The 20,527-nt window shown below is 40.3% G+C and overlaps 2 protein-coding genes across 2 annotated transcripts in view; both read right to left on the bottom strand.

The window, feature by feature from the left end:
• lrpprc (leucine-rich pentatricopeptide repeat containing) overlaps positions 1-646 on the bottom strand; it is a 72,063-nt gene extending 71,417 nt beyond the window's left edge. The window contains exon 1 of the mRNA XM_074675507.1: positions 413-646. Within this exon, the coding sequence (XP_074531608.1) occupies positions 413-591 (179 nt within the window). The 5' untranslated portion in view covers positions 592-646. The remainder of the gene's footprint in view (positions 1-412) is intronic.
• An 87-nt stretch (positions 647-733) lies between these two features.
• znhit2 (zinc finger, HIT-type containing 2) lies at positions 734-2,911 on the bottom strand. Its single transcript, XM_074675509.1, has 2 exons — positions 2,834-2,911; positions 734-2,584 (listed from the first exon to the last, which is right to left on the bottom strand). Exon 2 carries the CDS (start codon positions 2,548-2,550, stop codon positions 814-816), a length of 1,737 nt encoding a protein of 578 aa, XP_074531610.1. The 5' UTR covers positions 2,551-2,584; positions 2,834-2,911; the 3' UTR covers positions 734-813.
• Between the last annotated feature and the right edge of the window lie 17,616 nt (positions 2,912-20,527).

Here is a 20,527-nt window from a genome sequence, read left to right as displayed (position 1 = left end):
CTCGCGTGGCTGATCTCAAGTGATGGGGACATAAGCCGGCTGGCACAAAAACAACTAGTATAGAATCAGATACATGATAACAGCTTTGTAAGATCCATTTTCTTCAGTTTTACAACACCATGTTTCGGTTTTCAGCTCATCTGTGATCTTTTTAATACGATTGTGAGCTTGGTTACACAACGTTTGATCATCACCTTGTGTAAGTGCTAGCCATGTTTACCTAACGTGCTAGCTAACTATCCATGTTGCATAAAATCGTATTCTAACGTAAGTACACACTTGTAAACACACCACATTTTACACTGCATGTCATATTCAGGTTGGTAATTGTTTGTCTTTGGCTGTCATTGAGCCTCAATGACGATCACGCACACGCGTGGACCACAGCTACACAGGCTAACAGACGTGATACCTGGGCGCATTGTCCGATGTTCTGCTGATCTGTCGGGAACAAACTCCTGTCTGTTTGCTGCCGACAGCCCCACTGTAAAGCCGACCAATTGGCGGTCCGGTTCGTTTGGTGCCTGTGATCTGAAGCAATCCCGAAGGCGAAAACTTGAGTAACCGGGCTGATCTCAAGAGCGCTGCCATGTTTTCTGTCACAGTGGAAGGACATCCGCCCCACGTGACCAAGTCAAATAAAATATCGCGAGAGTGCCAACAGCCTGTGTGAGATTATGTCATGAACTCTACATGCATGCAGTTTGTCATTGGCAGTTTCCCCATAGACAAAGACAACAATTCAGGTTTTAAAAAATATTTTTATTTTGCCAGGAACCTGTAAATACATTTGCATTTATGTTGCAGAAAACCTTAGCTCAGTTCCTCAATTAAGCTTCTGTTTTCTTTGCTCTTCTTCTTCTTCAAGTTCTGTTCAACTACACTCTTTGCTTTCTCCATGCTGCTCCTTACAATCTCTCTCCTATTGTGTTCATTCCACAACTCAACTGCTAGTGAATGAATATTGTGCTCATTGTCAATCACCCAAGCTTGAAAAAATTCACATTTCTTTGCTGCCAAGAAGTACTTTTGTCTCCTTGCTCCATTTTCTTCCTCTTTGGACAGGGTGGTTCTGGCTTTTGAGAGTACAGTACGAAGCTGACTTAAGGCTGCCAGGCAGTATCCCGAAGCATCTTTCCTGGATCTGCCAGTCATGATGTGAGCCACGGCTTCAACTGCCCTGGCTGGAGCAAGAGGATCCTCCTTATCCACATAACCTCCATCCAAAATGAGAGATTCCCCACAATCTAAGGCTTCTTGGAGGGAGTTAAACACCCTGTTAGAGTTCAGTGACTCAGAAAGAGCAAGGGTCATGTCACAGAATTCAAACATCAGTGAATCTGTGTCATTGTTAAGAAGAGAGAGTGTGAAAGTGTAGCCAAAGAGGGCATTGACCAAACCATAGCAAACTAAGGGAGAGGGATTCGCACACAAGGAGCTCAGCTTTGGTATTTTTGTCGAAATTGGAGGGATGCTCTGATCTAGCAAAGCTCCAGTGCTCTTACTTATGTCCTTTCTCTGTTCTCCTTTAATCTTTTTTACCTTTGAAGATCTTTTTACCTGACAGTGAACCACTTCTTGTGCTTTTTTACCACTGTCCTGCTGCTCCACGGCAGCTGGGTGCTCTTTACTCTGTTTGCTCACTTCTTCTTTAAGCACCTCCACCAAGGATCTCCCTCCCTCCTCATGCTCTTCCCACCAAGGCTTCCAAAGGGGAACAAGCCCTCCGAGAGCTCCATCCCTCATCAGACCCATGAACGTCTCTTTTTCCTTACTGCTGAGAAGTTCCCACAGCTCCTCCTCACATAGTTTGTCAATATCAAGTCCTGAAAGACGGTCAGCCAAGTCTGGCTCCCCTTCTGTACTTTCAAGATCTTCATCAGCTTCCCCAGGCAGCAGGTCTCCTCCTCCAAGCTTTTCAAGTTTCTTTAAAACATCCTCAATCTCTGTTTCACTCCCCTCTCCAGACTGCTGAAGCTCTGCCAACTGAGACAGGAGCTCAAACACCTGCACTTTCTCTGTTGCCTCTCCTCTCCCTTCGTCAGTGTCTTCTGACAGAACACCAGCTTCTTTTAACAGAGTTTCCATCCCTCCATCTGTCCCTTCTGCCTTCTGTCTGAGTCCCAAAAGAATCTCCTGCATCTTCTTTCTCCCTTTACTTTCTGTTTTCCCCATACCTCTCAGCTCCTGAAGAACAGACTCCTTGTAAAATTCTTCAGAGCATACAGAGTGTCCTGGACTTTTGTAGCAAGCCAATCCACAGTAATGTATGTTACACCGAGGGCAGGTGTAACAAGCAGGTTTGCATTCACACAACATGCAGACGCTACTTCTCCGTGTACTGCTATCATCCTTTGTATTCTTTTCCTCTTGAGTCCTTGCTGGTGTGAGAAACTCCTCTTGTCCAGACGCTGCTCCTCTGGGAGGAAGCAGGATCCCATCTCTGTTTACAGGTTCAGTCTCTGAGTCCATCCATTCCTCTTTTGGAGCGATGTCTGTGAGGAGACTCTGCACCGACGGTGGAAGTCTCCGTCTGATTAATGGATTCATCACCAGTTGATGGATTTCACCCAAAGACGATGATCTAATAATTGGATAAATAAACACAACGTTATGACACTGTATGCCACAGCTGAGAGGGACAGTCGTGTGAATGTGTGTTTGAGAGTTTGATCATAGCAACACAGTGTGCTATACATCGTTGCCAAACATCCGTAATCCGCTTTAAAATCATTTGCGGGATAAAATCAAGGTAATATGAACATTTTTTGTTGCTCTTAATATTGCAGGCATTTTCAGTATCGCATTAAGAAAACGGATAAACAACACTTACTTTCCAGCCTCTGAAACAACCCCAACGTTGAAGTGCGTCAGACAGCCGAGCTAAACCGTCGCTTGTTGATGACGTCAGACACCGACAGCCGCAGCGTGCCGCATGTAGCAGGTTGTATTCCCTTTCAGAGCTTCTCACTGAACTGGTCTGTAAACGTCAAGGATACCCAATTTCTCCTTTCTTACTTTTAATTTTGGTTGAACTACTTGCAATAAAGTCTACTTAAGTATCAATACATAATGTCTATCTATTTTTCAGAGAGAAATTCGCATTGTACAACTTGGTGCTGACAGTGTTTGAATTGAGACAGCTTGACAACCTGTTACAGAATTCTCAAGTGCCTCAAGATTACATCAGGATTGATACAGGAAAGTGTGAATGTCTAAACATCTTTGACTCAAGTGAAGAGTACATGTGTAATATTACCATCAATAAAAGTGTAAAATACTTTGGTATTGAAATTAATAAAGACATTGAAAAAAGGTGGATTGGACCTAGGGGAAATTGCTTTCTGAAATAACATTGTCACTGATATAATCCATTGGCATTGGGCTTGGTTACTACTTTTTGAGTTCTGTTTCTCCAGTAAGATTAAAGAAATACAATTGTACATATTCCTCTACTTTCTGCTCTCAAGTGACAGAATATTTGATATACAAAACTAAACTTAATCTCTTTATTGATTTAAAATCTGTTATAGTTATTTTAATGATAGACATTGTATTAGAAATAGGGTTTTCTGTAAATTTGACTATATTTTTGATCCCTTAAATTGATTGATACAAAAAACAGTATCAAAACAGTAGACCTTTTAATAAGTATCTTGGCAGAGATTTTTCTGTCACCATCCAAAAATTGACATTTATCTTAATGTGTTATTAACATGATTTAAACATCCTTAATTTGTTTTCTCCTTCTCTCTTTTTTTCTAACTTATCCTGTTACTTATTTTTATTTGGCTTTGTATTGAGCACATGTCTGTAGTGGTGGTCTTTGTTTATTTAGATTCGTTAAAAAAATTTTTTTACAAGGCTGCAAGAGTGAGGCAGAATACCACACAGCCAAACAGAGAAGAAGGAAAACTCATGTACTTCATGGTAAAACACACACAAATATAAAATTTAAGTAATAATTTTTTTTTTACATTTGTGTAGCTTCATAATTTAGATGAAATTATCCTTCCCAGCCACCCAATAGTATTTGAAAAAGATATCATCATTATCATGTTCTATTTTTTCTGATTTTTTTTTTTTTTTATGTTTGAGCAATTGGAGACACATGACACATTTTTTTTTGTTGTTGTTCAAATATAGTAGCATCAGAAAGGAAAAAGAGACATCTAAAAATGTGTATATGTTCATTGACCAACAATGTCCACCAGGAATTTGTGATCATTTCTTCAATGAAGCCTACCAGGGACACTGCCTACACATCTCTATTGACAGTGCAGTCTTGAACAAGATGGTTGCTTTAAAAACTGTGCGCAAAGACTACCTTTAGGACCTAAATAATTGAGTTTATTGGTCCGAGGAGAACACGTCCTTTAAGCTATTCATGGAGGTAACATCCACATTTGAGTAATCCATCATAAGCATATGGTTTTATCCTGTCTTACTGTTCCTCTGTCTAACTTTATGTCAATTTGTGAGAGCATCAGGCATGTCCATCCATTTGTGTGTCTTCCTGGCTGTGCTGTGTGTCTACATCTCCCATGGGGCTGTTTGCTGTGAGGTGATTGTCTCCTGCAGGGGGTCAAGCATGGTAAAGGTCATGCAGGTGGGGAGTTGTCAGATGGCTGTCCACCCCTCGCTGGGCCAATGGGTTCCCGTGCCGCCTGTCACAGCCCATGGGGAAAGGGGGAGGAGGCGGGGGTCTGGGGTTGACGTGTGCCATGCTGTCTTGGCCCCGCCCCTGGCTGCTGTGCCAGCAGTCCAGGGTAGACTGCTGTCTCCTCCTATCTCCTTTAGTCTTCTCTGGCATATTTCCTGCCCCCCCAGTATGTACCCCCAACACTTCATCCACAAACTGTTTGACTTAGGCCCTGTGTACACGTCAACGTTTCATCCGAAAACGCTAAAATACAGTGAAACGCATTACATACATATTACATGGCGTTGTGCACAATCTTATCAAAGTTAAGAGGGGTTGCATGGGGTTTTAGATTTTATATTGTCTAGTTTTCTTCTATGTGAATAAGTAGAATAGTCAGATTTACTCTGCTCTTGATTTAATATTGATATTGATTTTTTTTAGTTTTTCAACACATTGCACTGGATTGTAATGCAATGAAAAATTTGCAACATGAAGTTTTTGTTTTTCTTTTTTAATCAAGAAATCTTGATATAAACTGGCTTGTATCCTATGTGTGTACATCACAGGATATTTTTCACACAGGAGTTGGCAAATAATAATAATAACAACAACAACAACAATAATAATAATAATACAATTATTTTGTTTTTTAAAATTACATATATGATCGATGAAATAACATCTAATTTTAAAAGATTCCCAGCATGCTTTGGAGTAACCAACAAACCTAAATATAAAGCAAGAATACCATTTACACAAACACGTGTCCATATCACTGAGTATGTGTTGGTGCAGGATATAAAGCAGCAAATGCTTCACTAAAACCTGACATAGAAACAACAGCCTCTTCCTCCCTCACCTCCCCTCATATTTTTCTTATATGCCTATTTTTTTCATGAATGAACCTAAGAACGTGGACTCAGCTTCCTGACATGAAAGCATCAATGTACTCCCTCAATAATTCATCCTTTGGATCTATTATTTACCTATTATTTTCAGCTCTCCACAAGGAAACCTGCCCCCTTCTCCCTGTCTTCCTCATCTAATTGACAACCTTTGCCAGGTCACTCAATCCCTATAAACAAATCCTCGCTTCCTGTGGCACATTTTGATCTGTCTCTACCAAAGGACTCTACCTCTGAGCGTGTATCTGTGTGTTTATGTGTATGTGCACTGGGAGCAGAGCAGCGTGTGATGTGCTAAAACACAGGTAGATGGGGCAGTAGCCTCTATGTGACCTAAAGCGGCTGTCGACAGAAGTGACAGTAACAGTCAGGGAGAAGGAGAAAAAAACCTTATAGCAGTACTTTGTGGGAGTCAACTTTCTTTGGATCACTGACTGTCTTGGCCAAAGCATGAAGTAAGGGTTTGATGTTCCACAGCCTTATTTGAATATTTTATGTCCTTTTGTTATTTTTCTTCACCAGTAATTTACTTCTGTTTTGCAGCTAAAGTCTTTTTTCTTTACAGTTTATGGAATTATCCTTTCTTATGTGTTATTCTTGATTAAAGCTTTTGCAGAGTTCTTATGAGGGTAGGTTGTGGAACAATTTCAAAGATACAGGGAAAAGTGCTTGGAATGTGCCGGACCTTTTAAGTGGAGTGACAGACATGACAAAAACATGTGACGCAGTAATATTCAAACCAGCAGCTTTTCATAGTTTCAAACTTACATGTTAATTCAAACATTTTATGAAATTATAATATAATATGACTCATCAATAGTTTTGATTTTTTTTTTTTTTTGTTGATAAATGATACTTGATTTTGGAAATGATACCAGAATTAACGTCAATATGTATAGAAGATCTGTATTTCTGTTTGTTTTTTATACTTTGGTTTGTAACAAGCCTGACCTGTCTCCCTGTCTTCTCATGACCTGTTAAAAAAACGCCTGAGTGTGACTTCCATGTTTTTCCCTTTTCTTCCCCTTCTCTTCTCTCTTCTCCATCACTCTGTTCCCGCAGGAGCAAACCTGAGACTGGCCGTGTAGGAGTATCACCCGCCTCACTCTGTCTAACCTCCGGCCCCACCTCCCTCCATCCCAGGGAGAGGGAGCAGCAGTTCAAGCAAGTGAAGGGAATGGAAGAAGGAGAGAGGAAGCAAAAGAGAGAAATGTGTCTGTGTCCCAGAGGATTGGTCTCTGTCTGTCTAAATCAGGCAGTGAGAATGTGACGGCACAGCAGAGACATCCCTTCAGTAAGTGTGTGTGTGTGTGTGTGTGTGTGTGTGTGTGTGTGTGTGTGTGTGTGTGTGTGTGTGTGTGTGTGTGTGTGTGTGTGTGCATGTGTGTGTGTGCATGTGTTTGTATGGACCTTGTTGAGCTGAGGTGTCATATATGTAAAGATCACAGCTTCAAGCTTCTGGACGCCAGGGACCACATTCAAAGTCAGTGAAATGCCAGCAACAACTGTGCTGTGATATGTTTATGCGTTTGTGTGAATGTGTGTGAGGATGATGAGAATGTGTGTGTGTGTGTGGGGGGGGTCCTTTTGGGACATTTGGTGGAGCTTAATACTAATTTTAGAGTCAGAGAGTAAAAATATCATCCAGTACTCTATCTGTCAAAAGTTTTAGAACGTCCTGATTTTTCCATTATTTTTAAAATTGAAAATGATGCAGTTTAATGTCTCATTGTACCAGAAAAACAAAGGATGGAACAAATAAACAATTCACTTTAAAAGTAATCATAAAAATCAATTTACAAAACTAAATGTATTCTCAACTTTTGACCCATCAAAGTAGACATCTTCAACACATATAACTGAGCATGCACACTGCATTCTTTCTGCAATGGTAATCAAATAGTCTCAAATCGCATACTTCCATGCTGTGTACTCAAAATTTTCAAATTAAGTGTACTAAGCACACTTCATACTTACTGGCTTAGTGCGAGAATTTTGAGGGTGTAGTGCTGTCTCAAATCGCATACTGCCAAGTGCCGTACTTTCCGGAAATGACGACATGATGTCGACTTCTTCTTCTATGTCTAATTGTGACCGGCTTCCATCGCATTTCCGCCAAATACCGCCACTATTTGCCCGCGAATTTTCAAAGCCTTTTCAGTAGTATATTAAACACAGCTAATAACATGATCAAAATATCAAAATCTTACTGTCTTTCATTGTAATTTCAATCGCGCTTTGCTACGGCGCAGACAACATCTCCTCCTCCTACTGGCTGAAGATGTCCCTGTATGTATTGTTTATTTGTATTTTTACCATGCTGAGCGAACGGCCACAGCTCTCTTCCATCATTGCTGCCAGAGGAGGCAATGAGTGCGTTGAGTGTCCACAGCTGCATACTCAAAATCCGGGCCGATTTGAGTACATCATCCGGTTACTTTTGCATACTCATTTTTTGCATACTGTTTTTCATTTTGACGCAGTATACTCAAAATTTTGAGTATTTTAGTATGGAAGTATGCAATTTGGGACACATTAATACTCTTCAGAAAAAAATTTCCAACTCTGTCGCAGAAGTTCTCATGACTATTTGACATTTGTGGGCTGCTTGGCCTAAACACTCCTGTCCATTGTATCCCAAACCAGCTTTAGGGGGTTCAGTCTGGAGACTGTGCTGTGCCATGTTTTCAAGCTTACCTTCTTCTTCTCTTTCCTGAATTCGATCCTGCACAGCGTGGACTTGTGTTTTGGGTCGTTATCTTGCTATCGGATGAACCCCTGACCAACGAGTAGACTAGAAGGAACCATATGGTGCTGTGGTAGCTGTGGTAGCTGTTTTGTAATCGGGTGCCTTTCACTCTGTCAGGGTCACAGACCCTGGAGCCCACTCACCAATTCTTGGACACTTTGACTATTTCTCACTTTTCTTTGAATATTCCTGGTTGGTGAAATTTTTTTTATTATCTGGAGTATCCTGTATAGGAATCCCAGATCCAGCTCTAATGTCATGAAAGCAAAGCATCAACAGCAGATGAAAAAACATACATACCTAACAACATTACCACTGTGTGTGTGTGTGTGTGTGTGTGTGTGTGTGTGTGTGTGTGTGTGTGTGTGTGTGTGTGTGTGTGTGTGTGTGTGTGTGTGTGTAGATGAATAATTACCCAGACACGGGGCTGTCTCCCTGTTTTCCCTAACACATAAAGAAACATGAATGTAGGCCAACTCACTGTCGGCTTCACTTCCCTCTCTGTGCAGTCAAAACAACACACTGGCTGATGTCCGCTCTTGTTTATCAACCCCTGTCTATCTTTAACTCCCTCTTTCACAAGGTGTGAGTCATGAAGAATTGTTTCGCAGATCAACAGTACAACAGCTCCTGTGATCATTATATCTGTATTAGTAAGGGAAACCTTTCACGCTCCGACACCTTCATGCCTTCACCCCGTGTGTCTCCAGTGTCTGATGTGAGCTCCACTCATTTTCTGTTTGTCTGTGCCTCATTAAAGCAGGACGGATGAAGCTGGACACATTCATGGAAGATTAGCATAATATGTGTATTTAAATGTAAACACACTTTTCTATTATACTTCACAGACCTCATTTTTCAAACCTTGAGGAAAAAAGAATCAACGTGTAAGTCATTACACAGAAGTAGAGATCCTGCCTGGAACTCCTTTGTGTACTTAACAGCAATCATTTGCTGCATACTAGTTTTGACGCACTATGTTTTTGTCATTGATTCCCTTCTTTAGTAATCAAAGTAGTAATTTACTTTATACTCACCATGTTATAGGTCTTCTTTACAATTCTAAGCATTAGCTGAAATATTAGTCAGCTCAAAAGTAAAGACAGACTTTTGTGACTGACATGAAGTTGGCTGCACCTGAACAAAGAAACACATCAAAGAAGTACAGTGGTGTGGTGGCAGACACTGGGTTCATTCTCACAGCACACTCTGTGTGGAGCTATAATTATCCTACCTCTGAAGACAGTACTGACATTTTGACCAAAATTAACTGTAAAGTAGATAAAACTGAAAGCCTGAGCTGTGTAAAATGGCACATTGGTGTGCCACAGAAAGAACTAGAAAAGCACTCAGAGAGTGCAGACCTGCACCAAGCATATTAGGATTGTGATGCAACATTTTAGTCCTACTTTAATGTTATACTCTCGTTCAGCAGACTGTATGCTACAATTTGTTGTTAGTTGCAGGTTTGTATGATAGTGCGTTACCTGACAGTGTTGAAAATTATGATGACCCAGAACATATTTCATATTCCAGATTTTAGAATCCAGAATATTGCCAGGATCTGGATTGTACTTTTACATCTGTGAAAAACGATCCTGACCTTGTGTTGTATTGTCTCCCAAAGCAATCCGACCATTTATCATAGAGTTATTTACACATATGGTGAAAACAGCACTATCTCACAATGATAAAGAATCCTTTAAAAAATCCTGGATCCAGATGGTGATCTTGACCACCTCCAAAATTTAATCACTTCTTCTGTATTCCATTTTGAACATTTTCTGAAAATTTCATCAAGATCTGTTTGTTACTTTTTGAGTTATGTTGTTCACAGACACACAAACAAACTCTCCCAAAAACATAACCTCCTTGGCGAAGATAAGTATATGGGTTCACATCTTTTCTGTTGTGCCACAATAGGTGTATCTCCTTTAAAGTTGCCTCCTCACAGTTACTTTGCTTTCCTCAGTCCTTCCCTGCAGATACGCATAGTGAGGTGCAAGGAAAGGAAGGGGAGGGATTGAGCAAATATGCTTGAGAAGACACGTAATTTCCTCCGAAGCATCAGGTGAAGAAACATCTCTTAGTGATGACAGCATCAGATGATCATCACTAATCAGCTATTAGTTGGCTTCAACATGAAGAGCAACCTGTTTATTCTATGTCCTGCTGAAAACCATACAGATCATTTCTACCAGCCAAAATGATGTGGGGCTCAGAATAGCATACACTTGAACTTTTAACTAAAATTAGATGGTAGACCTGGCTCTGTCTTCAGAACGCGGTAGCCTAGCTTGCATTTTGTTTCTCATCCCCAAGGGGCCAAGACATCAGGCATCTGTTGCTGCTAGTATAATTATAAGTGATATGTAACTCATTCAAAACACTGAAATATCCCTCTAAAAGACATCTGTAAAATCTGCTTTCATGTTTCCCTGTGCATCACTTTTTCGATCCTCTCTGCTCCATCCAGCTCAATTCTAATCATAGATAATGGTTTGTATATTTTACTTCTGACTATCTGAGCTGCTCTCTATAACTGTGACAAGGAATACTTTAAATTTTCACTTATAACCTGAAGCTTGTTAAACAACAAAGCAGATCAGAAACCTTAAGCTGATATCACGTAAAAGCATAATACAACCTTCAGGGCCTGACTGCACTGAGTAAAACTGCAACAAATGCATTTAATAATTTTATTTTTTCTTTCCATTTTCAATTCTTTTTTCATCTGTTGATAACAAAAATAATGTAATTGTGGGTTTAGGTGGTTTATAGAGTTGGAAAATCTCCAAACATTATCAGTTCAGAAGGGAAATGACAACCACACGAACACCTACACCCTGAACATGGGACACTTGCATGCCCATGCCTGTTTACCTTTCGGGCAAAGTGCAGCAACACAAAAGAGGAACTCTCTGAAATACTGAAATGGTGCAGGGGGCACTTGGCATTTTGGGGATGCACACAATCACACACTCTGACTGTGTTAGTGTTAGCTAGAAAAGGTTGTGTGTTAGCATGTTTGACAGGTCTCTGACCCTGGCTGGGATGTTGACATTAGTGGACCAGGACACATCACCTCTGCTTTAGGAAAATGCCTATGGTGAGCCTGCCCTCAAGCACAGCAAGGGGTTACTCGCTAACTGTCTGTGTCTTGTTTAGGTATTTGTACAGTATGTGTAAGAAAACGAACTGGAGGAATCGATGAGCTCATGTCATGAAGAGAAGTATATGTTTGTGTGTTTTTTATATGTATGTTGTTGGTTAATTGACGTTCAGTTGCTGTATTGTTGCACCTTTTTTTCTGGTGTCTTATGCAAAAAAGAGCGTTAAATGCCTTTATTTTGTGCTGAATTGTGCTGAAAGCTTTATTCTGCACTTTTCAATATAATAAATTAAGCTTAACCACACATCATTAAAACCTCATCTAATCTAATATCCTCATTAAGCTATTTGCATCACAGCATCACGACACAAAGACCCCATGCTGCTGCTTTTTTCTGCTTCTCAGATTGCTGATTTTCACCTTGTGTGAGCCTGTTGTTGACTTCACTTTCACATGGCTGTCTGGGAATCAAATCCGATCAAGTTTTTATATTCCACAAATTGTCACCATGCCAGCTCGGGAGGATTGAGTGAATGGAAAGGGACAGTTAGACGCAAACAAACACGCATGCAGATGAAAAACTCGACGCTTGTGTCAACAACACGCTTGTCATCATCAGAGGAGACACAGGCCCCTTCAACCGTGACAATCGGTACACAGGAGGAGAAGATCAACAAAATAATACACAGCAAACTAATGGGGAGGAGAATTCATATATCAGCAAACTGCCTTCAGACTCATTGTTTTTCTTTCATTTTTGTCTCATTCTCCTCTCAATCCTTGTATGTTTGTGCTTCACATGTTTGTTTGAGCACATATGTAAGATGTCTAGAGCTGCTTGATTTATGTGGTGTAGAATGTCGGGCACGTCTCGTCATATTAAAGAGTGCTGAGGAGGAGGACGTTGGAAATCATGTTTCACTGAAGGCGCTGGAGTGGCAGATAATGCTTCTCCCACCACCCTTCAATACCTTCAACACCACCAAATTCCTGGCACTTATCTCTTGAGGGGGCATGCTTCATATTTAGGGGGGTCTTTTATTTACAGTTTTATTACTAAGTTTCATTTTTGACGGCCGCCTCTCCTGCATTTACTTACCTCCACTCTTTCATTCCCATATCAATCCTCTTTTCTCTTTCCTTTCCTCTCTGCTTATATCTCCCCTTGACCTTTGACATCCATCCATCCATCCATCCATCCATCCATCCATCCATCCATCCATCCATCCATCCATCCATCCATCCATCCATCCATCCATCCATCCATCCATCCATCCATCCATCCAACCACCCTCCCTTTGGTGTCTTGTCCAACCTTGTTTCTATCTATTATCTAGCCTAAAGTCAAACTCTTGATCCCAACCTCTTTTTTTCACCTTAAACCCTTTGTCCTCTCTGGCTTTTTGGCTGCAGGTGGATGTAGCAGGTCTGTCACAGGGTGGCAAAGCTGTCAATCACTTTGTATGTGAACGCATTTGTGTGTGTGTATAAGTTTGTGTGTGCATGCGTATGTATATTCAGAGAGGTGTGAGGGCAGCTGTCATGCTATCTCAGGATCATATGCTGGCTGTCAGACATGCTATAAAGAAACTGACATCCACCCTGCAAAACACACACACACACACACACACACACACACACACACACACACACACACACACACACACACACACACACACACACACACACACACACACACAGACACACACACACACACACACACACACACACACACACACACACACACACACACACACTGGAATCATGTCAGGTTACCGTTTAGAATCCAGTGTTCACACAATGGGAGAAAATGAAGCAGGTTTTGGCTGAACTTTGTTTTTAAATCATAATTTCTCAAATCTTCTGGCACATCTGAGGACATCTTAGTGTGTGCCTTTCTCTTCTCTTCTCTTCTCTTCTCTTCTCTTCTCTTCTCTTCTCTTCTCTTCTCTTCTCTTCTCTTCTCTTCTCTTCTCTTCTCTTCTCTTGATGTCCAGCGAGACAGGCGAGGCGGGCAGGTCTCCATCGGCCACACCACAGCTGTCGTTGCAGATTAGTGCAGGCAGGAGGTGGCTGAGAAGGAGTAGAGGGATGAATAAGTGAAGAGACTGCAGACTGGACTCATGATAAATGTAGAAAGGCTAACAGACCAGACTGCTGTTGAGCTGCTGTGGTATGTGTGTGTGTGTGTGTGTGTGTGTGTGTGTGTGTGTGTGTGTGTGTGTGTGTGTGTGTGTGTGTGTGTGTGTGTGTGTGTGTGTGTGTGTGTGTGTGTGTGTGTGGACAAAAGACTGAGAAAGAGAAGATATGTGTTTGGGTCTATGCGCACACTCAGGTGCTACCAAGGACCTGCTGCCTGTCCCGCTGAGCTTCCAATTAGCACACACCACTAGAGCAGGGCACACACACACACAGACACACACATACACAAACACACACTTGGGACCCTAGAGAGAGGCCTCAAACCTGCCTGTCAGCTGCTGTTAGATCACACTGCACTGGGCTGACACCAAAAGACACACACACACACACACACACACACACACACACATGCACTAGAATACACTGGAATTTAATTGTAAAAGTTATCTATATATTAACACTATAAAATGTGACATAAGCTGCTAAGAATGTTTAAAATGATTTAATTTGGAATATTTTTACTCACTGTTAGCATTTTAGTTAAGTACAACTGTTCTTATTGCTCATATATTTCTCTTTCATTACTTTACAGACTGTAACTAATCTCCAGTTTTAATTATTAATCAATTTGGTTTTAATTATCCTTAATTTGGTTTGATGATGAACATTTTAACCATTACGTTATGACACAGCTTCGTCTATTAATGTTACCAGATGGTAAATGAACTGTGGTATTGTAATGAGTCCTCTGGACTCTTGAAGCAGTTTTACATGTTTTACGTGTCACATTCACCTATTCACACCAAATTCATTCACTGGTGGCAGAGGCTGCTATGCCATAGGTTTTAACATATCAAATTTATGCACCAATGGCACAGCACCTGAGGCCAGTTGGGGTTAGATGTCTTGTCGAAGGACACTTCAGCATGTGAAAAGCAGAAAACGGGACTGAATCCTCGACTTTATCACCCAACTACAACTAGTTTTAGCACTACTAATAAAAAAAAACTACTACCTTAACTTTTTTGTGTTTGAAAAAGCAAGATCAACACACAACAATGAATTCAACAAATAATGAATTGACGAATAATAATCGAAAGATTTTAATGCAGTAAAGCATATTCTCATACCTTAACACAGAGACACACAAAGCTTCATCGCTCAAACCCCTCCAAAGCGTTGCCTTTTTTGTCCTTGTGCATATTTTAATGACATCATTAATAATGGACACATACTCATTCTGACACACACACACACACACACACACACACACACACACACACACACACACACACACACACACACACACACACACACACACACACACACACACACACACACACACACACACACACACTATGTGGGTCAGACTGTATACATTTGAATCTTTAATTGACAAGCTGTGGTTTGGCTGGTTTGTTAGTGAGCCCATTAGTGAGCATTTTACTGTAAGTTTCTCTGACTGGGACTACTTTCATACACTTGGATAGAATTCATGAAACCAAAAAGCCACAAAAAGCCAAACAGGGTGAACCAAGCTTATGTTGGACTTCAATAACTCTATTACGATTCCATCACGCATGTTTAACCATATAAATTATTGCATAAGGTAAGCAGCTGGCCAGCTGGAAGTTGGTTAAGGGTTAATGTGCAGGGTGTCAGTAGCATACTGAAGCACTATGGGAAGTGATGTCAGGCTTGCTGCTGTAATCTGCAAGCTGCTTTATGAATTAAAGCCAGATGGGATTTGTAGCAGAGTCAGATTTGATTCTTTTAACGTTGAATGCAAAAGGACACTAAATTTTATTAACCAGTTTATGAAATAGTGTGGCTCTCCTTACACTTGTCCAGCTCTAGAAAAGTTATCTGAGGCCTCTACTAGGGCATGAAAGATGGTGTGGATTTATTGTACGAAAAAACACAAAAGGAGTTCTATCCCTCATAAGAGTACTTGCTTTGTTCTACATTTTTATTGTCCTCCTACCCTTTCCCCTTAACTCAAGAGTATGTTTCCACAAAGCCAAACAAATCTACCTTGCTGTGTTCCCTTCAGTGAGATCGACGTGAACACTGCAGACTCAGGGCCAACTTAAAATGCAGATGGCAAAAAACAATGGAGCAAGCTATGGAGATGAAGGCGTTGCAGCTACAGAGGTCATGGCCTTCTCTCTGCCCGCTCAGGGAGAAGATTGTCCTTGCTTTGTTAAACGATTTCTTCCAACTGAACTCTTCTCTCGATATCAGTCAAAGAGAGATCGCTGAAAGATCCCAAGGAGAAAACAAGGATGGCATGTATACCCCAGGTCACCTTGGCATACGACTCACTCAGAGAATCAATTCAAGTTAGTGCCATTTCAGTAGTCATCCAGGTTGTTTTTTGTCACCAGGTGCTGTGTATTGGCAAAATTGTTTCCCAGATCCCTTCAGAGAATTCTCCAGATTGTTTTGTGTGTGTGCATATACCAGGATTGTGATGGCAAAAATTAAAGAAAAGGAAAATGTGATGCACAGCTGAGAAAAAATAATGGACTCATTGAAATGCCAAATCATATTTTGTGTAGGAAACTTGTTCTTGAACCTTCAAGCGAATATAATAGAACCAAGACTTTCTTAGATTACACCCATGCCTGTTTAGCAGTGACGGTCATCCAAATTTCGCTCAAATCAAACCATTTCATAGCTTCGTTAAAGCATCAGTGTTACAGAAAACCACAAACAGGAGCATTATTTTTCTAACCTGACAACACTTCTTCTGTCTTTCTCATCTTCCAACAGCATTGATTTCATTTCTTGGGTAGCAGTACCTGTTATTGCCACTAGATGGGGGTGTGATACTACTGTTAGCCCAGAGCAGCTTTTTTTTTCTTCTTATCTCTGCAGGTGAGGCCAACCTAAGCTTTATTTTACCAAGTCAGGCTCCTGTGTCAGGATCTGTTTTGGGATAGGATATATCATACAGTCTATACTTGGGATAATTTATCAGCACTGCAACTACATCAAAACCTTGCTGCACTGGGTGGGACTCTGGATTGTCATACATTTGTCTGCCTGTTAAGGGTTTCAGACGTTGCAAGGGACTTAAACTTTAATGGATGTTGATTCAGTCATTGACTGATAGAATAAATGTAGGTGGAGAAGTGTATTTTATTATTATTATTTTTATTATTATTATTATTTTGGATGACCAACTATTGAGGTACCTTCTAGCCAGGCATCAGTTCTCACGTGATTTTTTCAATGGGCACATTATTTGTCCATAAAAGCACAAGTGCACAAATACAAGAGTAAATCATGTACAAGTACAATGAATGCCACTTTTAAGGTTTATTCCATACAATGGAAAATCATGATAAATGTGAATACATTTAGCGTCGTTCATTTTTTCATGTGTGAATCTGGAAACTTACCTTTCACAAAACCTGTTAAAAAAACAAAAACAAAAAAAAAAAAAAACAAATACACCAAAAACAAATTCATAATTTTGTAATTCAGTGAAACAAGTTTGATGGTCTTATCATGAACTCCACCTGTGACTGAAGACTTTAAAATGGAATATTTAAGAGACTGTGATTATAAAGACTAAATAGTAGATGTTTAACAAATAGAAACACAACACCCTGGTGACACACAAAAGCAGCAGCACCGTGTGTGAAAGGCTAACTTCTTTCCTGTCTCACAGTAGATATGGTCCCACAGTGCCGCCTCCTCATGATCGGCACCATATGTCTGCAGCCACATGCCCCCCCTGACACTAATGCACTGGCCATGCATGTACACACATGTTCCTGTGGTGGTGACACACTGGGAGAAATGAGGGTGTGTCCCTGCTTATGCTGTGTGCGCTACTGGACATTGCAGGCATGTGATCCCAACATGTGTGAGGATGTTCTTGCCTGTGTGGGATATATTCATAGTGTGACACATGCTTGGAATTTCATGTGTCAGCAAGACACAGGCATGCATGTGAATAGTATATTTCCATGCAAAGCTGTTCTCTTTACATGCACCCTTGTTTCTGTTTGTGTTTGCTTCTGTATGAACATGTACGGAGTGTGCGATTTAATCTGGACTAGGCAGCTGTGCTCACTCATATTCAGCCATGAGGCACTTTTAAGCCATCTTGCTGATTAGTGATCAGAGACAGAAAGGGAGATGGAGACAGCGAGGCAAAGGAAGAGGAGACAGAGAGGATGAGAGGGAGAGAGGGAGGTCCTCTCCCTTTTTGTAAACAGTTGGTTAATGATTCTAATCCCATTAAGTGTGGGGAGTTGCTCCCTCACATACTGTGCATTAATATGTATACAAGTGTGTGCTTTTGTTTTTCTTTCTCTCTTACACAAACACACAAGGACAAACACTCCATACATTATACTCAGGGATGAAATTGATTTGCCCTCATAAGCATGCAATAAATCCCTAATGTGATACAGGGGCCTGCAAAGGCGGCTTGGAGAGCAGACTTATGAGGGTGACATGTAAATCAAACGTGCAGTGTATATTTTCAGGCACAATTATTGTTTTGACCCAGCTCCTCAGTTGACAAAAGAAAGCTGCTCTCTCTGAGGAGCAGGAAATCAGCTTTTCAAGTGCTCTTGTGTTTGGAGAGTGGAGGGCAAGGCAAGGCGTGATTGCTGCACTCTGCAGAGAGGATCAGACATGGGGTGATTTCATACAAGCACAGAAAACGCAGCGCAGGCACTTAACTCAGTGTTTACTCGGCTAACTTGTGCTGTTCTGCAGAGAAAAACATTACCAACGTTATCCCTCTTCTGTATAATGAACAGCTGATAAAAAAAGAAGAAAGAAAAGAAAAAAAAAATCAATATTCCAGCTTTAGGCTTTTATCATTAAGCATGAATGGGCTTCACCTCATTTATCAAATGTTGGTGACCAAATAAACAAGTGTCTGGCTCAGAAGTTAACATATCATTAAATGAATCCGCCATTACGAGCACATGAATATGCATGAGAATACTGCAGTATCAGTATGTAGGAAGCAGATGCATATATTTAGAATGAGCAGAACATATCAAATGCTATTCTAATGTTTAAGTATTGCTTACAGGGTCAATATAAAATCTGTAAACAGGGGATCAAAATGTTGTCAATACAGGAAACATATTTAAGCTCTTGCCTTCTTTGTACCAACAGTATTCCTGAAAGGGACATTGATTTACTGATCAAGCAATAATAGGCGGGGAAGTCTGAACAGTATTTCCGCAGATTAGGGTGATGAGGTATCAATGAAAGTTTAAACATGCAATACATATAGCAATGTATATAGCATAAGTGGTGTATTGATAGGTTTATATTGTCTGGCTGTGAAGTTGCAGCTGAGCTACTCTACTGTATACATGAACATTTTACTCAAGATCCTGACCCTGAAATATTCATTGACACGTCGCAATACAACATATAGCTTTATCTACTTGAGGGCAAAAAGGGTGCCTTTTTATGTCAAATACATTTCCTACTCATGGCAAGGGCAAAATCAACAGAAAGATAACCCTGTATTCACAGGAGGTGCTGAAACAATGCAAACCACATGTTCCTCAGAGGAGCTTTTTAGAATTTCTCATAGTTGCCTGCACTTTTCTGGATATGACTCATAAGAGCACAAGTAAATACTATGCACATATATATTTTTAAGATAGAATGAATGCAATGATGACGGCATTTTATTAAAATAAGAATGGTATAATGGAGGTCTTTATTTTCTGAATACTTGCCTGACACCATCAATAGAAAATCTACTTTACATCGATCAACAATTCGTCTAACATTGGTGACTTTGAAACTCCCCGCTGGAATTGTCACTGGATCATGTTTACCTAGCCTGACAGCAGACACACAGCTAACGTCATTTCACAAGGTCATTAACATATAAAATAATATTTAATGAATGATTTAGTTTGTACAGATATTTTTAATTGAAATACATTTTTTTAATTCATATAATTAATTTCTGTCTTTTCATCATATCAGTATGTAATACTGTACTAAGTACATTGTGGTCAAAGTCATCTCCCATGATTTGAAGATGACTAATGACACTCTAAGATTTAATCTGACCTGAAGGAGGATCATCTGGTGCCAGTATGAGTTTTGTTACATAGTTACTAAATGATCACATCAATTATTGATATAGATTAAGTGTTATTTGAATTTTAAAAACACACAGGCAGATGCATGGGTGCCAATAAAATTACATTATGTTAGGCATTCTGTATTTAATGAGAGAATAATGGGATGGCTTGAGAAAAGAAGTGTTGAAGTTTACCCACATGAAATACAAACAGAGAAATCCCACTGCAACTGACAATAAAAAAATGGAATAGCTCAAAACTAAGTCTGTGATTACTTTTTACAAATATATGGCAACCAATATCTAGTAGAGGCAGATGTTTTGTAGTTAGCTTCTTATGGAAAATGGCAAGTCCCTGGTCCATTCAGGCCAGTGGAAGCTTCATGCCAAAAGTTGCTTCCAAAAACAAAGAACATGGCTTACTTTGATATGCTTCTTGTGCTGCTTTGACCCCAAATTACATGCCTTCATTGTGCACAGAAGCTCATCAAACTTTGCATAAAATTCAGTCATGGCGAAAAATGTATGATACCAGTGCTTTCGTGCCAATATGTGTTCCACAGTGCCCCCTTGGTGAGAAAACAGCAGCCTCTCCTACTACTTTAAACAACATGTCTGAAATTTGTTTGCATAAGTGCTGCAACTTGAGAAAATACTGCAAAAAGACAAAACACAAGCCAATTGAGAAAACATCTTCATCAATTTGACATCTTCGCAGCATTTAGAAAATGCACTGCGAAGACCATAAAACTTTGATATCTTACTGTGAACCAGGAACTCATTGTAGCTCCTTCATATAAGGTCCAATCTGCTTCAAATTTCACACATCATCAGGGTCCACCTCTCAACACATCTATCAATTCTCTGTTACTGCAATAGGGCCACCCTC

Source organism: Halichoeres trimaculatus, unplaced genomic scaffold, assembly GCF_033239565.1.
Source record: "Halichoeres trimaculatus isolate MK-OKI-2021-1 unplaced genomic scaffold, fHalTri1.1 fHalTri1_scaffold_8, whole genome shotgun sequence".
NCBI lineage: Eukaryota > Metazoa > Chordata > Actinopteri > Labriformes > Labridae > Halichoeres > Halichoeres trimaculatus.
This window is presented reverse-complemented; position numbering and strand designations above follow the sequence as displayed.

Bases quoted from the DNA above. Each gene is read 5' to 3' on its own strand.
- znhit2 (XM_074675509.1), bottom strand. From the start codon at position 2,550: ATGAATCCATTAATCAGACGGAGACTTCCACCGTCGGTGCAGAGTCTC.